The 24153-nt window shown below is 37.1% G+C and overlaps 1 protein-coding gene across 9 annotated transcripts in view; it reads left to right on the top strand.

The window, feature by feature from the left end:
• Nucleotides 1–24153, top strand: part of LOC124308676 (uncharacterized) — a 314483-nt gene that overhangs the window by 228382 nt on the left and 61948 nt on the right. For all 9 annotated transcript variants that reach the window (XM_046771610.1, XM_046771618.1, XM_046771616.1 and 6 more), the window contains 4 exons: nucleotides 5091–5226; nucleotides 8709–9664; nucleotides 17472–17566; nucleotides 18166–18284. In XM_046771610.1, coding sequence (XP_046627566.1) covers nucleotides 5154–5226; nucleotides 8709–9664; nucleotides 17472–17566; nucleotides 18166–18284 — 1243 coding nt within the window. In that variant the 5' untranslated portion in view covers nucleotides 5091–5153. The remainder of the gene's footprint in view (nucleotides 1–5090; nucleotides 5227–8708; nucleotides 9665–17471; nucleotides 17567–18165; nucleotides 18285–24153) is intronic.

Genomic DNA, 24153 nt, shown 5'->3' with positions numbered 1-24153 from the left:
TACGGGGGATATTTCTCTGGAAGTTGAGGACTGCTGCTATCACGGTACTACCTTAAAGAGGATCGGTCGCGATTTGACGATAGCGGGATCCCGGCTGTCGCGAGCTTTGTTTCCCTCGAAACCCTCGGATGGAATACATCAGTCGGGTGTTCCTCTAGTCCCAAGAATCGTCTGCGCCCGTCGCGATTTCACGACTAATCCTATCTCCGTTTATCCTACAAGTGCAAGCAGATGAAACTAGACTTACATACGTCGGAAGATTATTCCAGCACGTCGTGGTGATTTATATTGGCTGCACTGCACTGCCACGAATCGGAGTTTTACACTGCAGCTAATTTAATGATCACCGAATGCTGTATCTTGTACTCGAGTCTCAATAAAAAGAAAGTCCTACCAATCACCGCCGTTAAATATCGACTTATTGCGGAAATATTGAAATACAATCGATGAAGCAGTAATCAATATGTATGTATCGGGTCAGTTTTTTCAAACTTTTTTTTTTCTCTTAAAACATAGTTTTTAGCCTCAAACGAAGCAGAATTCTGAAAGTTAAATCGTCCGGTTTGAATTTTGGAAATACTCTATATTTCCAAACTATAGAACTTGGGAAATTGCGTCTTTTGTTTCATTTTGCAGATGATCAAATTTTTTGTAGAAAAAGTCCAATCTACTATATACCTAAATCTTCATCTTGTTTTTTCATACAAACTTTTAAAGTTGAGTGCATTGAATAAATGAATGAAACTGCTTATTATCTTGTAAACTTTGATCTCAACTGTGTTCTAAGCTGATACAAATAATGTCTCGATCTTCTAGTTTACAGAAAATTTGACTATCTAGGAAAACCAAAAAAGAACAGCTTTCAAATTTGTATAGTGTTCGAAATATTTCGGTTAGAGTGTTTAAAAAATTCAAACCAAATGAGGCATCTTTTAGAATTTTACTACCGATTTCCAGTTTCACGAGTCTTCGTTTGAGGCTAAAAACTAATTTTTCGAATGAAGCGTAAGCAGAAACAAAAACAAGTTGAAAAAAACGACTTAGTATAAATGTACCAATTCATCTTCGCGCTTATCATCTAAATCAAAAATCCTGTAGATCACAGATTTTTTCACCTCGCCGTTTTAGAGATCATCACTCAAAAACTAGAGATTTCTTAAAATGAGAAAAATTCCCTTTTTTTCAGTCATTTTTGACTGTGCATATCTGTTTTTTACGTAAGAAAAAATGTAAAAACTCATGATCCGTTGGATTAATTTAAAAAATAGGTGAGTAGGCACCAATCTATTGGAGTAGCTTCACTCGAGACACGATTAAATCTGTTTCAGACTAGCATGAATCATACTTATAATATATTAAGTAGCAGCTCAAATAGTTTATAGCGTATATACATATATGTGTGAAGAAATATGATTCTCTTCGATTAACGACTAGAAATCAACTCGGTTTTTCAATAGCTCATTTTATTCAAAATACTGTTTTAGTATATTACACAATATAACTGAAATAGGTTTTCTTCAGCTTCTGTAGTCAATTCATCATTGACATGTGCTGATCGTAGTCCATTTCGGTGCAATGTTGTAAAATTAAATATTCAACGTTGTCCACGTGAGAAGATAAAGCGTTTTACCGACTTTAAAAGAACTAATGAGTAAAGTAGAACGAATCTACTAGATTTTAAGATAAATCTAGTATCGGTATTTAATTTTTTTTTTTTTTTTTTCAAGCTTCATCTTTTTGACAGTTGCAGTCTTTTTTATTTTTTTTTTTTATTCAAAAAGATCTTCCTAGCTTACCAATATGATTATTCGATGTATATCTACTCATTGTACGACTATCTCATAATGAGATTAATAAATCGTATCGATTTTCGACCAAAAAACTTCAATGCAATATCCTCTCTAATAAACGAAACTCAAAAACTGGAGATTTACAAAGAAACTCAGATTTGATTTCACAGCATTTTTTCAGGATAAAACAATTATATGATGATATGATTGAGATATCGATTAAGTGTGTCGGAAGACACCTTCGAAGGGAATTTCAAAAGATTGTATAACTATAATGAGAAACTGTAAAAAGACGTCGACGCTCGACGGGAAAATTAGTTTACGTTATCAATATTTTTACGATTTGGCGCGGTTCTATCCTGAGAATGAGGAAAAATGTCTGGATTGGAATCGACTGTAACTAAAGGGGGTATGTCTACAACTGATCTAACGTAATTGTAAAAGTATGTTTGAATGAAAAAACTTCAGAACCTTTCCTGATTTACGGGAAAGTAGCTAATATCAAGAAAAGTAGATAATTCAATTATGATCGAAATAAACTGTGATTTCTTGAAATCGGATATACGGTAGAGCTTTCTTATCGACAGAAAGTAGAACAATATTGTGTCTAAAACGTTGTTAATAATTGAGCTTTTCCATGGAAAACGAATGTATTTTTCCCACTTCTCTATACCGAAGGAACGTTTTTTCGTCTTGACTCAACTTTATTAACCTCAATTATACTTGTTCACACTTTCTTTTTTGGGAAAAATATTCCAAAAATTCCATGACGTTAGGTTTTTTTTTTTTTGAACTCGCATTTGTAGTTTCATTTGGAGTGAAACTCCCGTTTAACCCGATACCTGGTATCTTATTCTTGATTCTAAAAATCCTATGCAAAAGTGATTTCTTAATTTCATCGAACATTTATCAGAGTGAGACTCGAGAAAAAATACAAACGGAAAGAGACAACGGAAAGCGATACCGAAGTCACATAAATAAGAAGAAGAAATGGTTTCGTAGGCAAAAAAAAAATTAACACGGAACGTTAACTACCTACATTTCATAAAGAAATTGTTTGTTTAATTTTATAAGACATATTTTTTAGTTCATTGTAATGAAACGGTGGTTTTTTTCATAACCGTTATGCTTTTTTTATGACTACACCTTGTATTTTTTTATTCATCAGACTCGAAAACATAACATATGCCAAAAACATCCAATGAAACTGAAATGAAATATTTCTTTACAGACCTGTGTTATTATTTCTTCACGTTCTCGTCGACTAATGCACGGTCGACTCATTAACCCTGAGGAAACGTAGATTATTCGTTCCCGGCAAGAGTTCGGTCTTATTGTAATATGGGTGCCAAGTCTCGTCCAAGGCGTTCGGCTTCCTTCGGTTCAAGCCTAAGACAATAGACTACCCGAGAACAGCACGGGCAGGGTTCGTGAAAACTTTCCATTCAACCAGCGGGACAATCCAACGTCCACAGGTTCCAGCCCCCGATATCTTTAGCCGACGTAGATACGGTTTAATTCATTAGGGGATGCTTCCAGCTGGCTAACTAGCGTTAATGAAATGTTGCTTCGCCACTCTCCCACTTTGCGCGAACGGAACTTTCCAACAAAGCTTCAACGAAGCTCGAGTTGCTCCAGATACATTTGAACACTTGAATCTTGCTGTCGATTGTCTCTTCTCATTCTCATTTGCCCAGACGGAAGTTAACGCGAATGTGTGTTCAACCTGTCATCTCGTTATACTGAGACGAACTGTACTTCGTAAAGTATTCCGTGGTGTTATACACCGTGTGAAAGTGGCGTGCGCTGATTGAAATTACAATTCTTACAAAATTAATACAGAGATTACAACGGCTGCAATCAGACTGCAGAAGGTTGTAGCGAGATTATACGCATTAAGAAATAATTTTTAAGATTACGTAAATTACAAAGAAATTACAAAGAATTGATGCATGCGTCAAAGATTACAGAGATTACAAAAATATTGCTAAAATTACCGTGAATTACTGCACAGATCACTTAAGATTGTAAGGTAAGAAGGTTACAAACGATTACAAAGATTACAAGTGATCGCAAATATGACAAAGGATCACAAGAGATAAAATAAATTTCGTATCAGATTATGTACATACATCGAATTACAACAATTACACAGGTCAACAAAGGAAAAAAAAATAATTTTCTGAGGTTCTATTGATATCGAAAAATTTTCATTCTACGCATCAAATAATAATTAAAACCTTTATTCATTACTTATAAAGTTTGTTTGTAAAAAAGGATAACGTTTTTTCCAAAATGTGACGGACTTTATCGTTATTAACGTTATCAGGGACAGTATAATGAAATCATGATGAGAGATTAGATACGTTTGGGGTTTGATACCAGAAAGACCATTCGAAAATAGAACAAGTACGAGAAATATTAATTTTCTTTACTTGTCGATTCTTCTACATTTGTAGTTTGTTGTTCATTATTACTTTCGGATAAAAGTTATTCGAATACAAAGTCAAACTTTCTTGACAGACGGTTGCAGTTACGATAAATTAAACCACAGCATCATAACCTGTAGCAAGGCGACTCAATTCAGTTAACTTCGTTATCCGAACTCGATCGTTTTCAAAAATGGTTCATCGTGGATGCAAAACAATAAAGTTGAAACATAGAAATGTACTTAACCAGTAGAAGGTTTCAACAGGAATATTTTCAAGTCGTATCGATATTTCCATAGAATAACATAGCGAGGCACAATATTTATCTGTCCCTGAGTGAAACGACAAGCCCCGCTAGCTCCCATCATACAAAATGTGTGTCGAATTTAGTACCGATTTCTGCAAAACCTGGTCCATTCAAGCCAGGTTCGTTACTTCACGGAAAATCATCAGTGAAATGGCGAAATCGGGTGGCAAAATGATTATTGGTACGGAAATTAATGAGAATTGAATAAAAACAAAGGATAGCACCGTCATTCGTTGAACGGAGGTTATTTTAATATGTCAAAAAAGACGAAAAAAAAAAAACACAACATTGTGGGGGCAGTTACAGAAATTTCAAGAAATTATTAGAAAAGTTTGAAAAATCAAAAGTGAAGAAAAATGGGTTTAAAGTCGTACAAATGAAAAGTTTTCGACCCCCAAAAACTTTTTTAGTACCCAAATGGGCACGTACCCATTCGGAGGAGGGATGAAAGTGTACAAAAATGCAAAAAAACCAAAAATCGATCTGCCCCCTTAATGAACTCCAACTTCGGGAAACACTCGTCGTAGTCGTTGATCCTTGAGTAATAAAAGTTTATTGTTTCAGGGTCAAGATGAACGGGACAGAAGGACCTCCTGAGGGCTGAGCGCGGAACGTTAAGGCGCGGAGATGTGGCCAAGCACAGCTCTTCGAGTCTTAGACGTTTTCGTCATTTTGACCGCTATGACGACGGTCGCGTCAGGTAATACCTTTAATTAAAATATTCATTTCCGAGCCGTTTCTTTCTTTTATACCCTCTTTTTATTTCTCGGATTTTTTTAACGGCCTGGGATCTTTCTTTAATGGAAGTAAGAGAACGATTATTTATTCAAAATAAAAAGATTCCACCGCTGAGTTGAGACCTAGCTTGCAATAAATTACTCACGAGACGACGGCTCTCTTTTTTAAATAGTACAGATGCGAAAAAACTTGTTTAGAACGATGAAAAATGTACAATGAAAAGAAGGAGTCCTTGTAGGAAGACTGAGTTATTCATCGCTATTTGTTCTATGAATGATTTTTTTTTTCATTTCCATTATCTGTACGTCATTTTCTTCGTAGTTAATCTTTAAGAGAAATACTTTACTTTTCGAACGATCAGTTCACGGTTTTTTTTTCAACATCCTTTACCGACAGCAGACGAAAAATCCTCGGTCGATAAAATTGATCTTTCAAATAACAATTATGTTTAGGATATGATTATGATCATCTATGACTAAATAGCTTTTCAACATTTCTCTGAAAAGCCAAATAGGTTTTGTTATCTGTAATTGAAAAATTATATTGTAATTTTCAAAGAGTTGCAAAAAAACATCGATGCACTTGATTACTAATTCGTTCAATAAAAATTCTTTAAAACAACTGCTTTCATCTTCTTGGATAGTTACTCTTATTAGTATCTAATTGAAACTCTCGAGAGACTTCATGCCTAATAACTCAAAACACTAAAACTTCTGCCATAAGATCTTGCGACAACTTCCTGATTTAATCATTCGGAATCATTGAGGTGTCAGGTTTCTCCTTGAGACTTCCTTATGCACAATGCGAAACACAGAGACACAAACGGACCCTGAAAGATTGTTTATAAAAATGATACTAACAAACTGCCATTGCAACTTTCGATATCAATGAACTTGCAAAACTTGGTGAATGGCCGAACCATTTGGCAATCCTAAAGTTAAGTTAGGTTAGGTTAGGTTAATTATCTGGAATTATTGAAGTTTCTTAGTGCACAGAATGAAACATAGAGACGGACGGACCCTAGAAGATTGTTTATAAAATTGATGCTAACAAACTACTGTTGAAACTTTCGAAATCAACAAACTTGCAAAACTTGGTCAATAGCCAAACCATTCGGTAATCGTTAGGCACAACCTCGAGGGAAATGGTCTCCCTTTTGCCCTTAAGAGAACATTTCCTCAAGTTTATGATTTTGCCTGTGGTGAAAAGAGGCCACCTGCTAGCGACGGGCAATTTACCAATTCACTTTCATTCGTGGTTTTATCACCGAAGCTAGTCGAATGTGATTCAAAATACTCGTAACACTTTTTTCTCTTCTACTTTGCCGAGTAATTTTGTTCCACGGTTTCTGTTTCTTCTCGTTTCCTTCAGTCCAGTCTCGCGTCGCGTGACTCTGGTTCTAATATATGTCTCGGCGACGAAAGTCAATTCGGTCTTCTCGCGGTGATATTGGTCCAGATCCTTACTCGCGGCGCAATCGACGACGGCTACCTATTGCCCCGTATAAACGGCTTAGTCTTTCGCTAGGGCAGGCTTAATCCTTCATTAACTAAACGAGCTCCCAGTTTCCCAAAATCTAAGCCAATAAACACAATGAGCAAACATTTTATCCCGACCTGAAAACTACCTTCTTGAGGATATGAGGCAGGAATATTGCCTTCAGGAAGGGAACTAAGCCCGTGAACAGCACACGAGCTCATGAATTATGCCACCTGATGAACTCAACAAAAGCATCGTAAATTCTAAGTGCGTACGGCTTACTGGGACAAGGTTGTCCTTGCTTTTGAATGTCAACTTATTTGTAATTTTTCTCTCGTGTACACACGTATCACGAATTTTCTGTAAGAAAAACAGAATTATGGTTCAATGGGTGGGTGGTGAAAATCACAGTTTCATTTTCTTAGGTAAGGTTTAGCGACAGATTTTACATAAAATACTTTCAAGATTCTACTCAATTTGTTCAGCCATTCTTTTGGTACCATAAATTGTCAGGAATGACAAAAAGTTGGGTGTGCCCCTTCGGACTGCAATTATCAATTCCTTACATGTAACTCCAGCTTTACAATTATACATACAGGGTTTTCCGGGTAAGCGCAGAAAGATGTTGGGTTGCCTACCACTAAGGGAAACAAATATCGGTAAAACAGATCTACCGAGTCATAATCACTTTAGTCAAGTCAAGTCGGATAATCACTTTAACGTGACTCTGGAACGCGGTCACCGAACGCTTCGGTATAAATTGAAAACAACGGAACAACTGCTTGGCCAAATCCACACAATTTGGCAACACGGGCCGTTTCAGCTCACTCGTGATGACTTTAAATTTGCCAACTGCCGATAACTCGGTAGGTGTGTATTGCCGATATTCTGTTTGTATTTCTCGTAAGGACTTTAAACGTTCCAATTACCGATAACTCGGTAAGTCTGTGTTACCGGTATTCATTCCCCTTAGTGGTAGGCAGCCTAAATACTGCGGCATTTACTCGGAAACACCCTGTACATCGTACTGACATAGATGATAGAACATGCGGATTTTATCAGTCGTTCACAACCGGTTATAAACAAATATAATATTGTGGTTCACAGCGGCTTTTTATTTCGTGACGTACTGATAATGGCTTTCAACCGAAAGGGGTAATGGTCGACGTGTGCAATTTCTCGCAACGGAATTTGAATAAATGCTTGGTTTACCGCAAGCAGAGAATTGAGGGAGTAAAATGGGAGCCACTTAAGCTACTTAAGCCGATGTCAACGGAAGTGAGCTTATAAATGCTTAAGCTCATAAACGAACTCGTCACAAAATCCACGACGTGGTTAAGTCCCTATTATATTTTGTCCAAAGCTCGAATACGTAGAGTGAAACATCAGTTGTACAGTGTTAGATAAATCAATGTCAAACTTCCTAGTCTCTCTGCGCTTGATAAGAATTTCTTTCTTCATAGAGCATAACGTGAATTCAAATTGAAGATACTTTTACCGGTCTTACGAATTTATTTCAAACAGTGCCTAAAAAAGTCCCAATTAATGAGTAATGACCAATTTCTATGAGTTGGATGAAGTTTTTTCAAGTTAATCAAGGATTAAGGTGCTTGGTTCGAATCCATTATGAATCAATGTCAATGAGTTTCTTGTTCTGAGTATGATAATGTCGAACGTGTAAAAAAAACGTGTTCAATTATTTCACTAACTATGATATCGCATCTTTCTTTTTTATCTTTAGCGAGATTCTTGCCGAAGCAAGTATGGGTTTGCTTTTGTGTTTTTCTTGTCTCTCTCTTTTCCGCACGTCACCACAACTCGTTACCTTCTTGAAATTGACAGACGATCTTTCGTAAGTGGAACATCAATCCAAAGAATAGTCTGCCATCGATCGAAAAACGTTGTAAGGATTCTTCCTAAGGCTGGAATGATAGTTGTTTACCAGGTCTTTCATTTTTGCTTCAGAGTTGGGAACTGGTGAGGTCCCTGGGGACATCGGTCACTCAACGAACGAGAAAACGGATGAAAAATACGGGCCGACCGGCTTCTCAACCATCGAAACCGACTTTGAGGAATATTTCAAGGTACAGGATTCGAGCTCGGAAAAGTCGATGAGCGACGAATTCATCCTTTCAACGTTGTCCCCCGGCACTGATTCCGTGATAGATAATTCAGCGACGGATGCAGGAGCGACTAAACTTTCTCTGGACTTGATCACGCGCGATTTTGACCACCAGGAATATTCCGGACTGTCGCGGGATCAGCAGAATGAAATTCTTGCCGGTGATCCGAGCGACTTAGACTCGGAGAATCGAGGATTTTCCGAACCAGCAAACAACTCTGGTGTTTCCTTCTCCGTCTTGGAGGTTAACACAGAATGGACTGCGTCTCCAAGTCTCGACACAGTTCTGCTGCCCGAAAACGTGAGGGCGATATCCTTTCAAATCCCAGGATCCAGGGGCACGAATGAAAGAAATCCCGCAGGTGGCGAACGCAAAAGTGTCTCCGATTTTGGTACGGAGATTAAAAAACCACTCGCGGATTCCGAGGAGATCGGACGGACTTCGGGGTCCAAAGGGTCCTACTCGAAGATAATTTTTGAGGGGATTAATCCCAAGGGAAAGAGCGGTGACCATTCGGGGCAGCAGAAGAACCAGATCATCCCAAAGTCTGCGAAGGCATTCTACGAAATTAAGTCCTCAATGACTACTGAGGCCGTCATTGACTCTGACAATTTTCATGATCTCAGCACTCACGCTAATCCACGAAAGTTTACTTTTCCAACCATACCGTGGATGGCCAGTGCCATGGGAAAATATGGACCGTATTTCGAGGACGGACCCGGGGACACAAATATCACTGCCAGAATCGGCTCAACGGTGCTTCTCGACTGTAAAATTGGCATGCTGCACGACAAAACGGTGAGATTCTTTTTAAATACTATTCAAATTACACAGGTCTGCGAAAAAAATATTTTATTTCAGCTTCACGGGATTTTCCTGGTAAATACCAAGTTTTTCGAGTTTGACGAATGCAAAAATGACTCCCATTTCCCTCCATCACGTACAGTATTTTTACGAATACAAGGTGCTTTCATGAAACAGCATAACAATAACGATACAAAGTGCTGTAATGTAGACGTCTTGAATGTACCGTCTACATTCTCATGATAATTTTTTCCGTCCATAGCATGTGTAATGATAATAATGATAATGACAATAACGGACATCACGGAAAGCTATTCGTTGTCGAAAAATCTATTACACTTATGACCTCGTCTATAATAGGCTTTTGCCGCCTCAGACATAGATATCTTAAATGTGGTCAGAGAGCCATCACTGCTATTACCTATCAATGATTTATACGCGGCCATAGATATTTTTTATCCGTCTACGAGCATACTTGCAGACGAATTATTTCTTGTGGATAGCAGTCATTGATTTTTATTTGATCCAAATGTGTTTGAATCAGTGTATCTTATGGTCTATGTCCAATGCTACTTTTGCGTGATGCGAGAGGTTCGTGGACTATTCAGTTCGATAGGAGCGAAGTTTTTACTTGATTTTCACAATTCGAGTTCCTAATGAATTTATCGCACATTTTTTATACCTAACTAATGTAATATTTGTCGCATTGAGTAGCATTTATTTGAAATACCCAATCGGTTGCAATCATTCTATGGTAATTTGTAAAATTTACCGTAATCGCCAACTGGTCACCTCCTTGAGAAATGCTGTAATTGATGAATGAGATCATATTGGGAATGTAACTTTCACCACTAAATATCACGCAATTAATATAATCAAGATGTAACAACTGTTCTTTAAAAAGTACTCAAAGTCATATATTTCCATAGCTGTAACCTTACGAATCCTAATTATCGTATTAATTCGAGAAAATTTTATATGGTTAATTTAACATCGGATTGATCCACTTACATTGACGCAATTCACGGTATATTTTACTGAAATTCGTCTGTTTTCACGCAATTTAAGAAGCATCTCGCAAAAGTATAAACTCAGTTGTCAAAATGCAGGCAGATTTTGGCGAAATGTGAAAATATTGGCAGACTTATCCTGTATTAACTATATTAGCTATGTAACATTTCTACCAAAGAACCTGACATGCTAAAAAATTTGTCGAGAATGTCGTAGTAACGTCTAAATTACCTATTTAGGATGTTACATCAACTGTCTGAAAAACTTTTTCAACTTCTTAGAAAGACTCCACTTCTTTACCACGTTGCAACGTTGCTGCGGTTTCATAATATAATAACACGTGGCACATTCACAGTATACTTCACGTTACATAAACAAGTTGTGTGTATACGTGGTACATATTCGTACAGGGTGTTTCCGGGTAAACACCGCAGTATGTTCGGTTGTCTATCACTGAGGGGAACAAATATTGGTAATGAAGACCTACCAAGTTATCGGTAAGTAGTGGGTTCAAAGTCTTTGCGAGTGAACTGAAACTGTCCGTATTGTCAAATCGTGTGGTTTTGGGTAAGTAGTTGTTTCGATGTTTATAACGTATGTTGAAGTGGTCAGTGATCGTGTTCCAGAGTCATGTTAAAGTGATTATACGATTTGACTTGACTAAAGTGATTATGACTCGTAAGTGTATTTTACCGATATTTGTTCCCCTCAGTGGTAGGCAACCCAACATGTTTCGGCATGTACGCGAAAACACTCTGCATAGTTTTTGAATAATATTCGTAGAATACGATAGGACGCAGAAAACATATATATCTTCGACACGTCTATCGATTTCGATACTGAAACCATACTTAGCAAAGAAAATCTGTTGAACAGCATTAAAATGGCTGAATCTCGTTGTTATTAACACGAAACCACCAGCTGTTGAAAACAACGTGATCTTACCCACGCATGCGATAATGAGCTAAGTCATTGTGTCAAGTGATGACTAAAGTCATTGAGAGTGCAGCAAATTCATCTCCGGTACCTTCATGTATAATGAAGCTGAATCTACCTGCCACGCCAGAGTTAGCAGCGAAGCGTGTTTAAGCTTTTCGTAGATAGAAAAATACACTTCAGTTTCATCTTCATAATTCTATAAAAGTGTTGGAGGTTCAAAATATTTCACAAAATTTCGATTTTCGTACGTCACTACTTTATTCGAATGAACATAGAACGTTTCGCTGTTAATTTTGACTGCTAGCCTTAGCCTCGCTTGAAGATACCATAAAATTCTCACCCCTGATCACTGGCAATTCCGAAGAGTATAATTTCGGTATTGCAGTACCGATTAAAATCTCTGATAAAATCAATTAGGTGAGTCTGAATATTAATACGGTACTTACCTCGTTGATATGAAAATTTTCAGCCGATTGTGAGTTTAACTGACAGTCTTAAGTATCTCAATCGAGTAAAAAGGAAGCTCAAAATCTTCTTGATGTGCAATTAATCATAAGGTCGGAAATTCGGATGGTCGATGAACTTGTATCTATATATGTTGGTGAAATCTTCTGGTTTTATTATTCTTATCGTATCTTTCAGATGTGAACACTTTAGTAATAGTTGAACTTACTCACCAGCTAACAATACAACCAATTTTTCTGCGCGAGAATTTTAATCCTTGAAACGACTAACCAATGTATAGTTACAGTTTCCGACACGGCATCCTGCCTCTCCACACATTTGTATGCACATATTTATACAAGTATATATATATATATACCTACCCACGCAAACTTGCGCGCGTAAATATACATAAATAAATATGTATCTAGTTGTATACGGGAAATTATAATGTTTACGGAAATGGTAAACATTTCGACGTATCTTCACCATTCCGTACACTGTTTGACTTAAACCTCACCTCGATAACTAGAACGTGATATAAATTCTTATCGGAAGTTTATCCTCCAGTATATATCGCTCAATTTGATTGAAATTTGAATTGCGTGTAGAAAATCGCAGATGCATCATGGCTATGGTCCATTCCTGTAACCGTGTAACCGGAGAATATGCAATACATAGAAATCACTCATACTGTCCGATGACCAGTGGAGTATGCATATAAAATGAAACTCGTTTTAATTCCATGAAACCGGTCGGAGTTTCAGCAAAAATGGAATTTTATTGAAACAGATGACGGCTTATCGTTAGTCCGTATGATTGGTTTCGGCGTCGGAATTGAAGAGTTTTAGTGCTTATCGTCACGTAATCGTGAAGATGCAATATTTCAATTTGAAAAAATCATTTCCACTCACCATTCTCACTACACTTCGTAGTACCGCGATTGACTGGCAAACGATTCTGAAATACAAGGCAACAGCCATACAGGCTGAATTCGCTATAAAATTTTCTGTCGGGAATTTTCAAAGGCAAATCTGCTTCTATTAGAAGCTCACGTGTAAATCGATCAAACGTAATCTCATATCAATGGACGTCAAGAGATGAATAGAAAGAGAATAGCGGTTGTCGATGCTTCCGATTCACGACAAATTATATACGCATCAATATATTACCTCCAATAACTCAAAAGTTGTGTGTCGATATAACTCTGAAACGAGGTTTGAATATTTTTTTTAATCTTCGGTGAGATATTATAACCGCATGGAAAACTGAAAGCTGAATTTTGGTAAAATGATCGATCCACGTCGTTATCGTCAATCGGTTGAGCATTTGTTTGAAACCCACGGCAATTTGATACAAAGAGTGATGGTACATGACATGCGAAGTATTCCAATGCGAAGTTCGTTTTGCGTACAGTGATCCTAGCACATCTTGTGCCAATGAAAAATTTGTGGCTTTCATCTTAAGGTCATGTAGTATTCCTACCTTTACCGACCGAATGAACTCACCCATTTTCTTTCTATATTAAATATGCACCGTCAAAATTTGGACCCTTTCCGTTTCTGTGTTCATTTAGTATGGGAAGAAAAAGAGTGATTTTGCTCGGTCGGTAAAGGTAGGAGTACTACATGACCTTGAATTTCCTTGCTACGTGTCAAATACATGTATATGCATCCCACCGCTGCCACGAATTGTTACGTTCGTAAAGTAACCTTTACTTATACGTTGAAGATTCGTCTAAACCTACGAGAATTTGGTACAAGGAGAGATGCTACATCAGCCATTTAATCGACCATCGCAAGACCTGGTGGAGCGATTACTAATATATAATTTTTGCCATTTATTTTTCATTTTATGGTTTTAGGTGCCTTGGAGGTTGCTTCATTTTTTGTTAGAGGTCCTTGATAACATCCTTTTCGGGGCGTCGCGTCGTGTCCTCCTCGTTCGATTATCGGAAACCAATAATATCTTACCAAACTGCTGCCAGCCTTCCAAACACAACACCGCCTCTTTTATATCCCGTTCAATGTTTGCTGAAGGACGAAATGGTCAAGTTTGACTCATTCCCTCTGGGAAACTGGTAGACCAAACCGTTCACTACATGGCTTCATCGTGACAGTAACGCGTCAGCACCAGTCGCAATAATCCTATCATTGCCACAAAATTCCGACCATGAGTATCACGAAATTCAGCGATACGAGTAAAAGTGCTTCTACCTGGTTTCAGTTTTGTTTATCATGTATCCATTGCCTAAAACATCATTCGGAGCATTCGGCTATTAAAACCGTTCTATAAGCACTTACATTGAACATCACGTGAAGAAAGTGTACTTACATATATTTGGAACAGCAGACGAATCTTTTCGGGATCAAAGTATTTTCATTTTGCATTTGCAAATTTAGTTGTTGGTTTCATATGTCTCTATTGATTTCATCTCAACATTTTATTGTTCAGGCGGATAATTTTTTTTTTTTTTTTTCATACCTATAACTGCAATAGTAAAGTCTGGGCGGGATAATATAATGTCGATGTTCTCGACATCATCTTCACGCATCAAGAACTATTCGAGTTTCAAGTCTTTCTTGGACTGTTGAAAAGATCCATCATATCTTGAGCCAAAATAATGTCTCGCCCACGTCTAGCTACTCAATCACCGAGATTTTTCACACATTCTCGTATTTCATCGACTCACCCCTCGACCATGATCAACGCTGAAGACATTCCCCCTTGCGTTTGTTCATTTAAGATCCGTATAGTGGTATTACTCGTAATTCCATACGAATAAATCACAACAGTTTTCATAAATTATTTCCAATTTCATGCAGAGCTCCGAGTTTTCCGTCATATTTGCTTTCCAACGTATCTTACACTTTTACTTGATTCGTTACTAAATATTCACGACAAATCAATAATTTTTTAACAGACAAAGCAGTTCCCTTTCCTGAGTTCGTTTTTTGAACCATTCTAACAGATACTTGCTTCGTTACGTTTCTATTTTCGCGTATCGTTTCAGCAAATGATTCTGTAGAACCCTTATCAACGTTACAAAAACTTCCGTTATTCCAGTTCCGGTGAAATATTTTGTATCACTAACAGACGAATTACGGAATTGCGATAAGAATATTCAAGATATTATTATACGAAACCGTAATCAATTGAAAAACGTATAGCTTGTTTCAGGGTGTAGAAATAAGAAATTGAATTACTGCAGTATGTTACCTGAATAGTTAAACTTGAATGTCTCTTATTCGCCCACTGATGTAAGTAAATATCCCGAAGTATCTTGGCGTAATAACGTTGAGCCTGCAGTGTAAGAGGATATCTACATAGTCTTTGTCTGCGGCAGCTTGATGAAAATAGATCACAATGCAATAGAAACTCAATACGTCGGTACACATAATTGAAGTAGTCTACCGATCAATGATCAAAGGTCATGAAGGTGAAAAAGTCTCATTTTCGACAGTGAATGAAATTCCTCAACCAAATTGACCAAGGTAATTGAAACTTCGTTTCCCATATTTCGAGGTCTTATTCTATACCTAGAGTTCACGTCGACGTAGCATTGCACTAGTATGAATTATAATATTATAAAGTGTAAGACAGAATTATGGCTCCGCACGTCGAATTGTGATACGTAGTTTTTTAACATTTTCATATGGCTCAATGCCTTTATCATCTGGTTTTATGAATCCGTTCCGGATTTCCAAAGCCAATAATATTTCATTGAAAATGAACGATGCAAGAAAAATAGAGAGTAATAATTGGGATACACTTTCTAACAACCTTTTCATTTGTTCAGTACATTTTCTTCAAGACACGCACGCTATTGTCCAGAGTGCGAAATTTCGAGCTCTCTGAGATAAAGCAGAAAGATGAGAGAGATGAGGCAGAAAACGACACGCTTCCAAGTGCTTCCATATTCCATATAAATCGCGCGAATTTTCATACACATAAAAATGAAAAAGCTTGGCGTTCCTGTTTATTGTCATCAAGGAATTCACACGTGCATTTCATAGTAAAAATCTTTCATTTCAGACACTGTCACTGATCCACTTTATTCGGTGCACTGCGATCTTAGCACATTTTATGCTAATGAGAAATTTGTAGTTTGTATTAGAACGTTCCCTACCAATTTTGGAAACACGAACATGCATCTCACTGCTGCCTTCAATTATTGCGTTTGTGTAAAAAGTAATTACAAGGATTAAAAAATTGTACATTTGTAAAGTACGAATATTCATTTCTATCTTTCACTAAAGATGTACATCACGAGTTTTGAATTGAATTTACGATTCCCAATTGGTCCAAACTTATAGACGTCACTTGAAGAGAGACGTTCTAGAAGTAAATCACGATTGGAGATGGCTATGAATATCGTATGGTTATGAGGGTAAATCATGACTTTGATGAATAATTAATGAAGAGAGAAACTTTGTCGAAAGCTAATTTGACAGTTCGTAATTGGATGCTGGTTAAGCCTGCATTAATAGCCGAGTGACAGCTCGTTCAATCCATAGCTGATTCCAAGTTTTGAAACCTTTGAGAAGTAGAGTTGACTTTGTGAAATTTGAGATGGATTAGTAACTTTGTGGATCACATTTGGTTGACTATGATTGCAGGTTATTACAAGCGATTTGAATGAATCGTAAGATATATGCGGCTTGGACTTTTGTAGAATATTTTTCGGTGACATTCTAACATTATTTGATTTATGTCTAATACAACCTGTTGTCAATCTAACGCTATCTGAGATTGAAATTCTGATTTAAGCACAAAAATTGTTCTACAGTAGTCGCCAATGATTGCAGAGTGTCGAATTTTTGAATTCTTCAACAATCCTTCAAAATACCATAAATTACAGAGTACTGTCAGGACATATTTAAACAAACGTCTCCCGATTCGTTAAGAATTCGATAAAGACGTGTCACAAATCTTTTGAAACTTCTCCTACTTCCGGTTACGCATTTCCTTAATTTCGAACAAACGGCAGAACGGATATGAATCGATACAGTACCTTCAGTTTTTAACGTGCTGGAATTCATGGTAATTTATTGAAGTATAATTCATTCCAAAACATGTTGCATGATATTTCGAATCGTTTTTCATGTGCATCAATATAAATTCTGCATAGAAAGAGGCCGATGTTCCGTATACCGCAAACGCTTCATGGTAACATCCTATGTCTCCCTGCAGGGCGTTGTGGTGTCCATTAGGCAACCATATCGCTTAACAGTCTCCATTATCTAATAACCAAACTCTGTAATGGTCACTTCAGTGCAACGCAGCAGAGAGTCGCCCACATTGCAGAAGGCAATTACCCCTGGTGCATTATCGAGTTATCCGTATCGTCACTTTATCTTGGGCGCCAATGACTCTCATTTCTTTTTACCAATTGATGTGATTACAGGTGACCTGGGTGCAGCACATCAAGGATTCGATTCACCTTCTAACAGTCGCCAGGCAGGTTTACAGCGCCGATCAGCGAGTCAGCCTCAGTTTTCGGTAAGGTGATCATATTTCGCCGGTGCTGTAATTTCTTCAAAGCTATTTCCTTCCTCCTGAGCTTATTGTGCAGTACTCAATTGATACTTATCCAAAATGCAATGAACGTTTGCTATCGTGTTTTTTGTCATGATATCGAAAAAATGTTATTACACACGAAGCTATGTTGATACGAACTACTGTAACATTCAAATTTTTCATGAAATGAGTACAAATTGTCGTATCCAGAACCCATCGAAATTCGTTGGAGTTCACCACTTGAAAAATTACTCTGCTTGTGTCAAGACAAACGTGATTCATGAGAAACTAGCGTAAATTGTATCTGCACGTTGTCCAATTGTACATTCGGAAAGCAAACGCTTTTGTTGATGTGTTTTACACTAAGTTGTAAGAGAATTCACCCTTTGTATAATGTACGGAATGTCACCAAAGCATTCAAGCTTGGCTTAATTCAATTATCGTCAATTTCATCCGCCCTGGATTAGCACCGCACTGCGAAGTTCCACCACATATATCCATTCTGCTGAGCGAATTTGCGCGGACAGAAGCGACTTGGAAGTTTAAACTTCTGTTGCGATTACAACAAGTTTCAATTCCAGGTATCCCAGTAACTGGAGGCTGCAAATACAGTACGCATCGCTCAGGGATTCTGGTCTTTACGAATGTCAAGTCGCGACGCATCCACCTAGGATAAAAAAAATAAACTTGATTGTAACTGGTAAGTACGAACATTGATGAGCATATCTCCCTCGACACATTTCTTAAAGTATGTCACGCTGCACAAATTTACAGTATCAAGATGGGGAACATGGACTTGTGGAGATGCGTTACATTCTTTGAGAAAGGCAATTATAACTATGGACTCTGCCAAAGTCCCAAGAAAGCACAACCCAATTTCAACGTGGAATGAATTTACTTTCGAATGTTTAACGAGTTTCCTACAATCCCATTGCAAAGTTGCATACAGCCTAAGTTGATAGAACAAATTTTTGTCCCATAGGAGTTGGAATTAAACGCTTTCCGAATAACCAACTAGATCTGTACACTTGGCAAGGTTCGTTCTTGAATTTCTTTATCCAATTGTCAAACGAAATAAGCCACCTAGACATAGAACCAGTCTTGCTGATTGTAAGAGTGCCCATGTTCAAAGTCGTATGGTCAATTATCCAGTGCCTCTGATCTTCGCACAAAACTATTTTACTTTTCGTACAGTGAAGTGGGTACAAGGGGACAGAAGAGCTCGTGGGTCGAACAGGCAAAGCGATTCGCACGTCTCGCGAGACAATTGTGCAAGAGAACGACACACAATAATAACCTCTGCGTGTCTTCATTTTGTACGGTAAATCGATTACAAGGACAGAGAATTTCCCGAACGGATTTCAGTCCCTTGAGAACAAATCGCACTCCAGTTTCTTGGTCAACTTGGTCATCTGACGATGACATCGAAGTTTAGTCCCGTCATTAATTGGATATGAGAACTTCAGTTATTCAGTTTCACATCAATGTTTTCAAATGTTTAGAGAGAGTCATCCGACACTCTTGACACATAAGATGTATTCTAACGTGGTCAACACAATTTTCCTAAGTACCGTATCTACTACTTATAGGATCATAGGAACGTTATCATAAAACCATACTAGTTGAAATAACTCTGATTCGATGATTTTTCCTACATATGTTTCGTACGTATATTTAGAAGTTGATTCAAAGAAAATGAGAACACCTAGAGTAATTTGAATTTGAGGGCTTTGTTATTTATACTTTCAATGAAGTTTCAGAATTTTATCATTGAAATTAACAACAAAATGGCGCATATGAGTAGCGAACGACGCCGAATTTGAGGGCTTGGAGAATCTCGTAACATCACTGGCTAACTTATAACGGATAGAAATTTCTTTTTGGATTTCATTCACCTTTTCGGGTTGGAGCTTGTGGCTCAAATGTTACAAATAAAAATAAAAAAAACACTATATATCATTGTGAACAAAAAATGTCATTCTTGGACGAAAATATTGTTAAAAAAATTTGTACAAAGAAAATTATGGAATTCAAGTACAAAAATCTAGTCGCAAGCTGAAATCGATAAATAAACTTTAAAGATTGTGTCAAAATTTGAAGTCGATCGTATCAAATTGATCGAGGATTGAAACCGTGGTCGTTCGCTACTTATCTGCGCGATACTGTTACATTTTGTTAATAATTTCAATGAAAAAATTCTGAATTGTTCTTGTAAGTATAAATAAAAAGGCCCTCAAACTCATATTGCGCCAAGTGTTTTCATTTTCGGTAAAAAATAAAAAAAAAACCTAAATAACCTAAAAAATAGGTATAATTTTAGACCGTCCAGCGGTAACCACCCCACCCCCCCCCCCTCCCCCTTTCCTCCATACCTTAATAGAAAGAAAAAATGTTTTACAATTCCGTTATCTCAGATTTCGTGCCCAAAGAACGATTGGATATTATTTGATATTATTGTAGGAGCACAATTGAATTGGACAACTTTTTTCCGACTGTTTTTAAGTCTCTCCCGAAGCCCTTTGCGGCTATTCAACCGTAAAGAAGTGGTTCGTCCTTATTTTGGACAATACACTGCATTAAGCCACATACAGTAATATTGAAAAGAAGACATTCAAGTGCCTCTGTTCGGACGCATAGATTCGTTCGAATATTGTCAGAATACGTGACCATTTCATCTTGTCTGACAAGGAAATTAAAGTACTCGACGTGTACCTCATCGATTTTCTTTGTCCTGTGATGTTCCGTAGAGCATTGGACAACATCAAACAAGTATTTCCTCACCCGCTTATTTGTCCTTTAAGCGCTAAGAACCACCCTTAAAGCTTATTTGCACAAATCCGCGTTGTATAATTTCTCAAAAGTAACTTTGTATTTTTTGCTTGACATAATTGTTTCTATTGATCATCTCCAGACGGTTGCACACCCATAATGATGGGCACTAACTATCCGATTATAGAATTGTAGGTACCCGAAAAGGTTATTATTAGTGCTGTAATTAACATTGTTCGCAATTAATAGACAATATTATGAATGCTCGATTAAGGGGGTATTCTAGTGTAGAAATTTGAAAAAATCGATTTTTTTTTTTTTTATATTTTCAAAGCTTAACCTTTCAAGAATGTGTCCTTAAAAGGACAAGTCAAAATTTCAATTATTTTCAGAGATATAGCCATTTTAGTGACACGTCTTCAATACTGGCTCGGCTGGAACGAATTTTACTCGAAACTTTAAACGCGTTTTTCTCAAAACTACATTTTTCAAAACGGTTGACATGATTTCTCAAGTTCTATTGAACCGATTTACTTGAAATTTGGTGAGAATCTTCTCAATACATGTCTCTATCGCACGAACTATTATTATAACGAAATAATAATTTTTACTATTTTTAAAAAATTCAGAAACGTCCAAAAAAGTCAAAAAAAACGTATTATTTTTTCAGACAGCCGTAATTTGGCAAAACAAAATTTTTTTTCGACTTTTTTTTAGTTAGTACGATAGCTGCATTTATGTGGATTAATAATCTTTTTTTTTTTTTTTTCTGATTTTGAAAATGCTTGCAATCGTGACAACATTGGCGCGCCATTTTTTTTGTAGCCCCCACTTCAACAACTCATAGCACTTTCAATTTTGTATTTTTTGACTTGTTTTTTTTTTTTTGTAATCGTGAAATAATAATAAATGCCTGATAAAAAAATGGATGGTAAAAATGTTTTTTGTTTTTTGTTTATAGCACTTCAAAAAACACCTCAAATTCATGCGTCTACACTAGAATACCCCCTTAAGAGGACAGAAAATAATAGCGCAAATTAGATTAATAAGTAACATATATTCTAGAATTATTATCGACGCAACGGTGTTGAAAATAGATTATACCCAATACAGTCATAGGTGATGCAAGACGAATGATCTACTTTGAAAACTAATTGATTGTTATACGCGTGCAGTTAAATAAAAATTCAACAAAGCTTGCCAGTACTCAACGGAGAACTTGACTTACTCTTCATTTTGTAAAAACCAAGCCTTAAGCTACTCAAGAAACTCGTACAACTTACTGGAGAAATCTTGTCGAATTAATATACCATAGACAATACCATAGGTGGAATTACGTCGTAATTTCTATCATAACATTTCTATAAGAATGAAATAATAAAGGAAAACGTATTATTAATAGAGAATAGTTTGCTCGGTATTTTGACCTTTCGGAGTTGCATTCCTTATGTTTGGGGAAGAACTTTAAGGGTGTTTCTTACCCCTGGAATGGCCGAATTAGTGCGTGAAAGAATACAAGTTTGACCTGTTCACTTTAAAATAAAAATAGTGACTCAAGTTGTCTTTATTCGAGTAAAGAAACACTTTCTGAGCGATTTTCAGATATTTTGGACATGTCTCAAATTCAAAATTTGCATTTTTCTCGTAATATGAGAATAATTCTATGAAACAAATAGCGGCTGTCAATTTGTCAAAAACTTTTGCCCGTATTTCGTGTATTCGGCGATCATTTAATCTGCAGTATATCTCGAGAAAATCGTGAAAAACGAAAATCAAGATTGTACACTATAGTGTACAAAAGATCGAATGGGTTACAATGTTCCCCGATGTAATACAATATATCACAGAATGATACTGGTCGAAAACCGGGTACTTTTCGCGTGAGTTATTCCCTAATGGGTTAAGGTAAAGAAAAGTTGGTCAATTTTTTTGAATCTATACCTCGGCAACTCATCATATAGTATTATCGGGATGTGTTTCATCTAAAAGTATGTAGACCGAGATTCACTCCCAGCTTTGTATCACTAGAATCAATTAATAATGACAACAAGCATTGTTATTAAGAAAAACGTCAACCATTTCCGTCAGATCGTTGCAATGATAACACAAATCAACAAAGAGAAGAAGTTTTTTTCTTTTCTTGCCCTGATTTTTTTCCGTTAATTTTCGTGTTTGATAAATCACGATTATATTGGATTGGCTCTAGTTTTTATGTCATTTGTTTTAATCGTGTAAGGAGCAGGGATGGTTTATAAAATAATCATGATTTTATTCGTAAATTCTGCGTTCTCAAACACCAAAATTCGGGGAAAAAAAAAATAATAAAAAAATCCTTTCTCTCCGTTAAGCTGTGTGACATATGTTTTTTTATTTTTTCCTAAACTTCAGATATTGAAAAAGATATCGAATTTTTCATCCCAATATTGGATTTTTGAGTCACGTATGAAAATTTCGACAAAATAAATAACTGGAGGCAATATCGAAAAACTAAGCTTACTCCTAAGGTCGTTGACATCAAATCTTACCAAGACCAGTCAAATATCAAAGGGAACAAAACCACCGTTGACCAGTTTAATTGAGAAAACCTCACGTCGACGGGCAGTCGACACGTACAAGGGACTTAACAAAGTTTCATTAGAACGTAAGCGAGTAAGAAATGCCTTTGGTATATTTTCTTGCGGTTATAAGTGAGCAGGGCAAGGTATACGGCCTCATGCAAGGCATGAGATGGAACGCGCTATTCGACCAATAAATACAAAGAAGGTGGGTAACTTATATTGCGTAGAATGCGGCGCGGGCCGAACATCCAACATTTTCCGGTTACTGCCTTGTATTTCAAGGCCCAGATTCCAGCGAGAATTCACCGGCAGTTCCTTATCTGCGAGCCTCGAGGCCCTAAGCACCGAATAAACACACCCACCCTCCCTCCCTGAGCTTCTTTCCGTCTTTTCTTCTCTCCTTCTCCTTCTTCTTCTTCTCTACCTTTGATATCTTCTTTTTATTCCTCTTCCTTCACCTTCTTCATCCTCGTCCTGTTTTTCTTCAACAAAATAGCAACCGCGTTGGCTCTTTAGTGGGGTTCGCTTCCCTTTGCAGCATCGCTCGTTCCACTTTGAATCGTGGGAAATCCGGCCTAACAAAATTTGGCCCATTTTTCCGCCACCGTCGAGCAAAAGATTACACAAGGACCGGAGGTCTTGGGTTGCGAATTAACCTCTTTTTCAGGCATCTTATCCTCCGCATGAAACGGTCACCGTAGCCTTTCCTGAACTCTTTGGAAACTCACGCCCCGTGAACGTTTGCTTGAAAGAACCTTCTCGCTTTCAGTCGCGTTCACTTTTGGCCCCTCGGAAAAGTCTACTAATTAAAAACGTATTTCTATCGCGAATTCAAACGCTTGAGAAGAGGAGATAGACGATGAAAGGAGAGAGGTGATTTTGGGGGAGAGTAAAAGTAAGATGGAGGGTTATTTATGACCAACGAGTCGGGTCCGTCGAGGTTCAGCACGCGGATGAACGGTACAAACGTGCGTGAAAATATATTCGACTTGTATACTGAGAAAAAAAAAGTTATCGAGCCGAATAGCTAATTTTTTTTTTTTTTTTACTTCCAGTTTATATGGTTCGAACAATTTCTCACTAAGACCAACCACTTTTTAGTTGAAACAAAAATATTGATGCATTGATGTGAATTCTATATGCTTTCGAGTTTAATGTACTTCAAACAAGTACATATTTACTTCATGGAATTAAACTAGAACTTTCGGAACGGAAACTTTGCTTGAATCAACAGACCTCGTT

This window comes from Neodiprion virginianus, chromosome 7 (assembly GCF_021901495.1).
Source record: "Neodiprion virginianus isolate iyNeoVirg1 chromosome 7, iyNeoVirg1.1, whole genome shotgun sequence".
In the NCBI taxonomy this organism is placed as follows: domain Eukaryota; kingdom Metazoa; phylum Arthropoda; class Insecta; order Hymenoptera; family Diprionidae; genus Neodiprion; species Neodiprion virginianus.
Note: the sequence above shows the minus strand (reverse complement) of the source record. Positions and strands in the feature narration are given on the sequence as shown.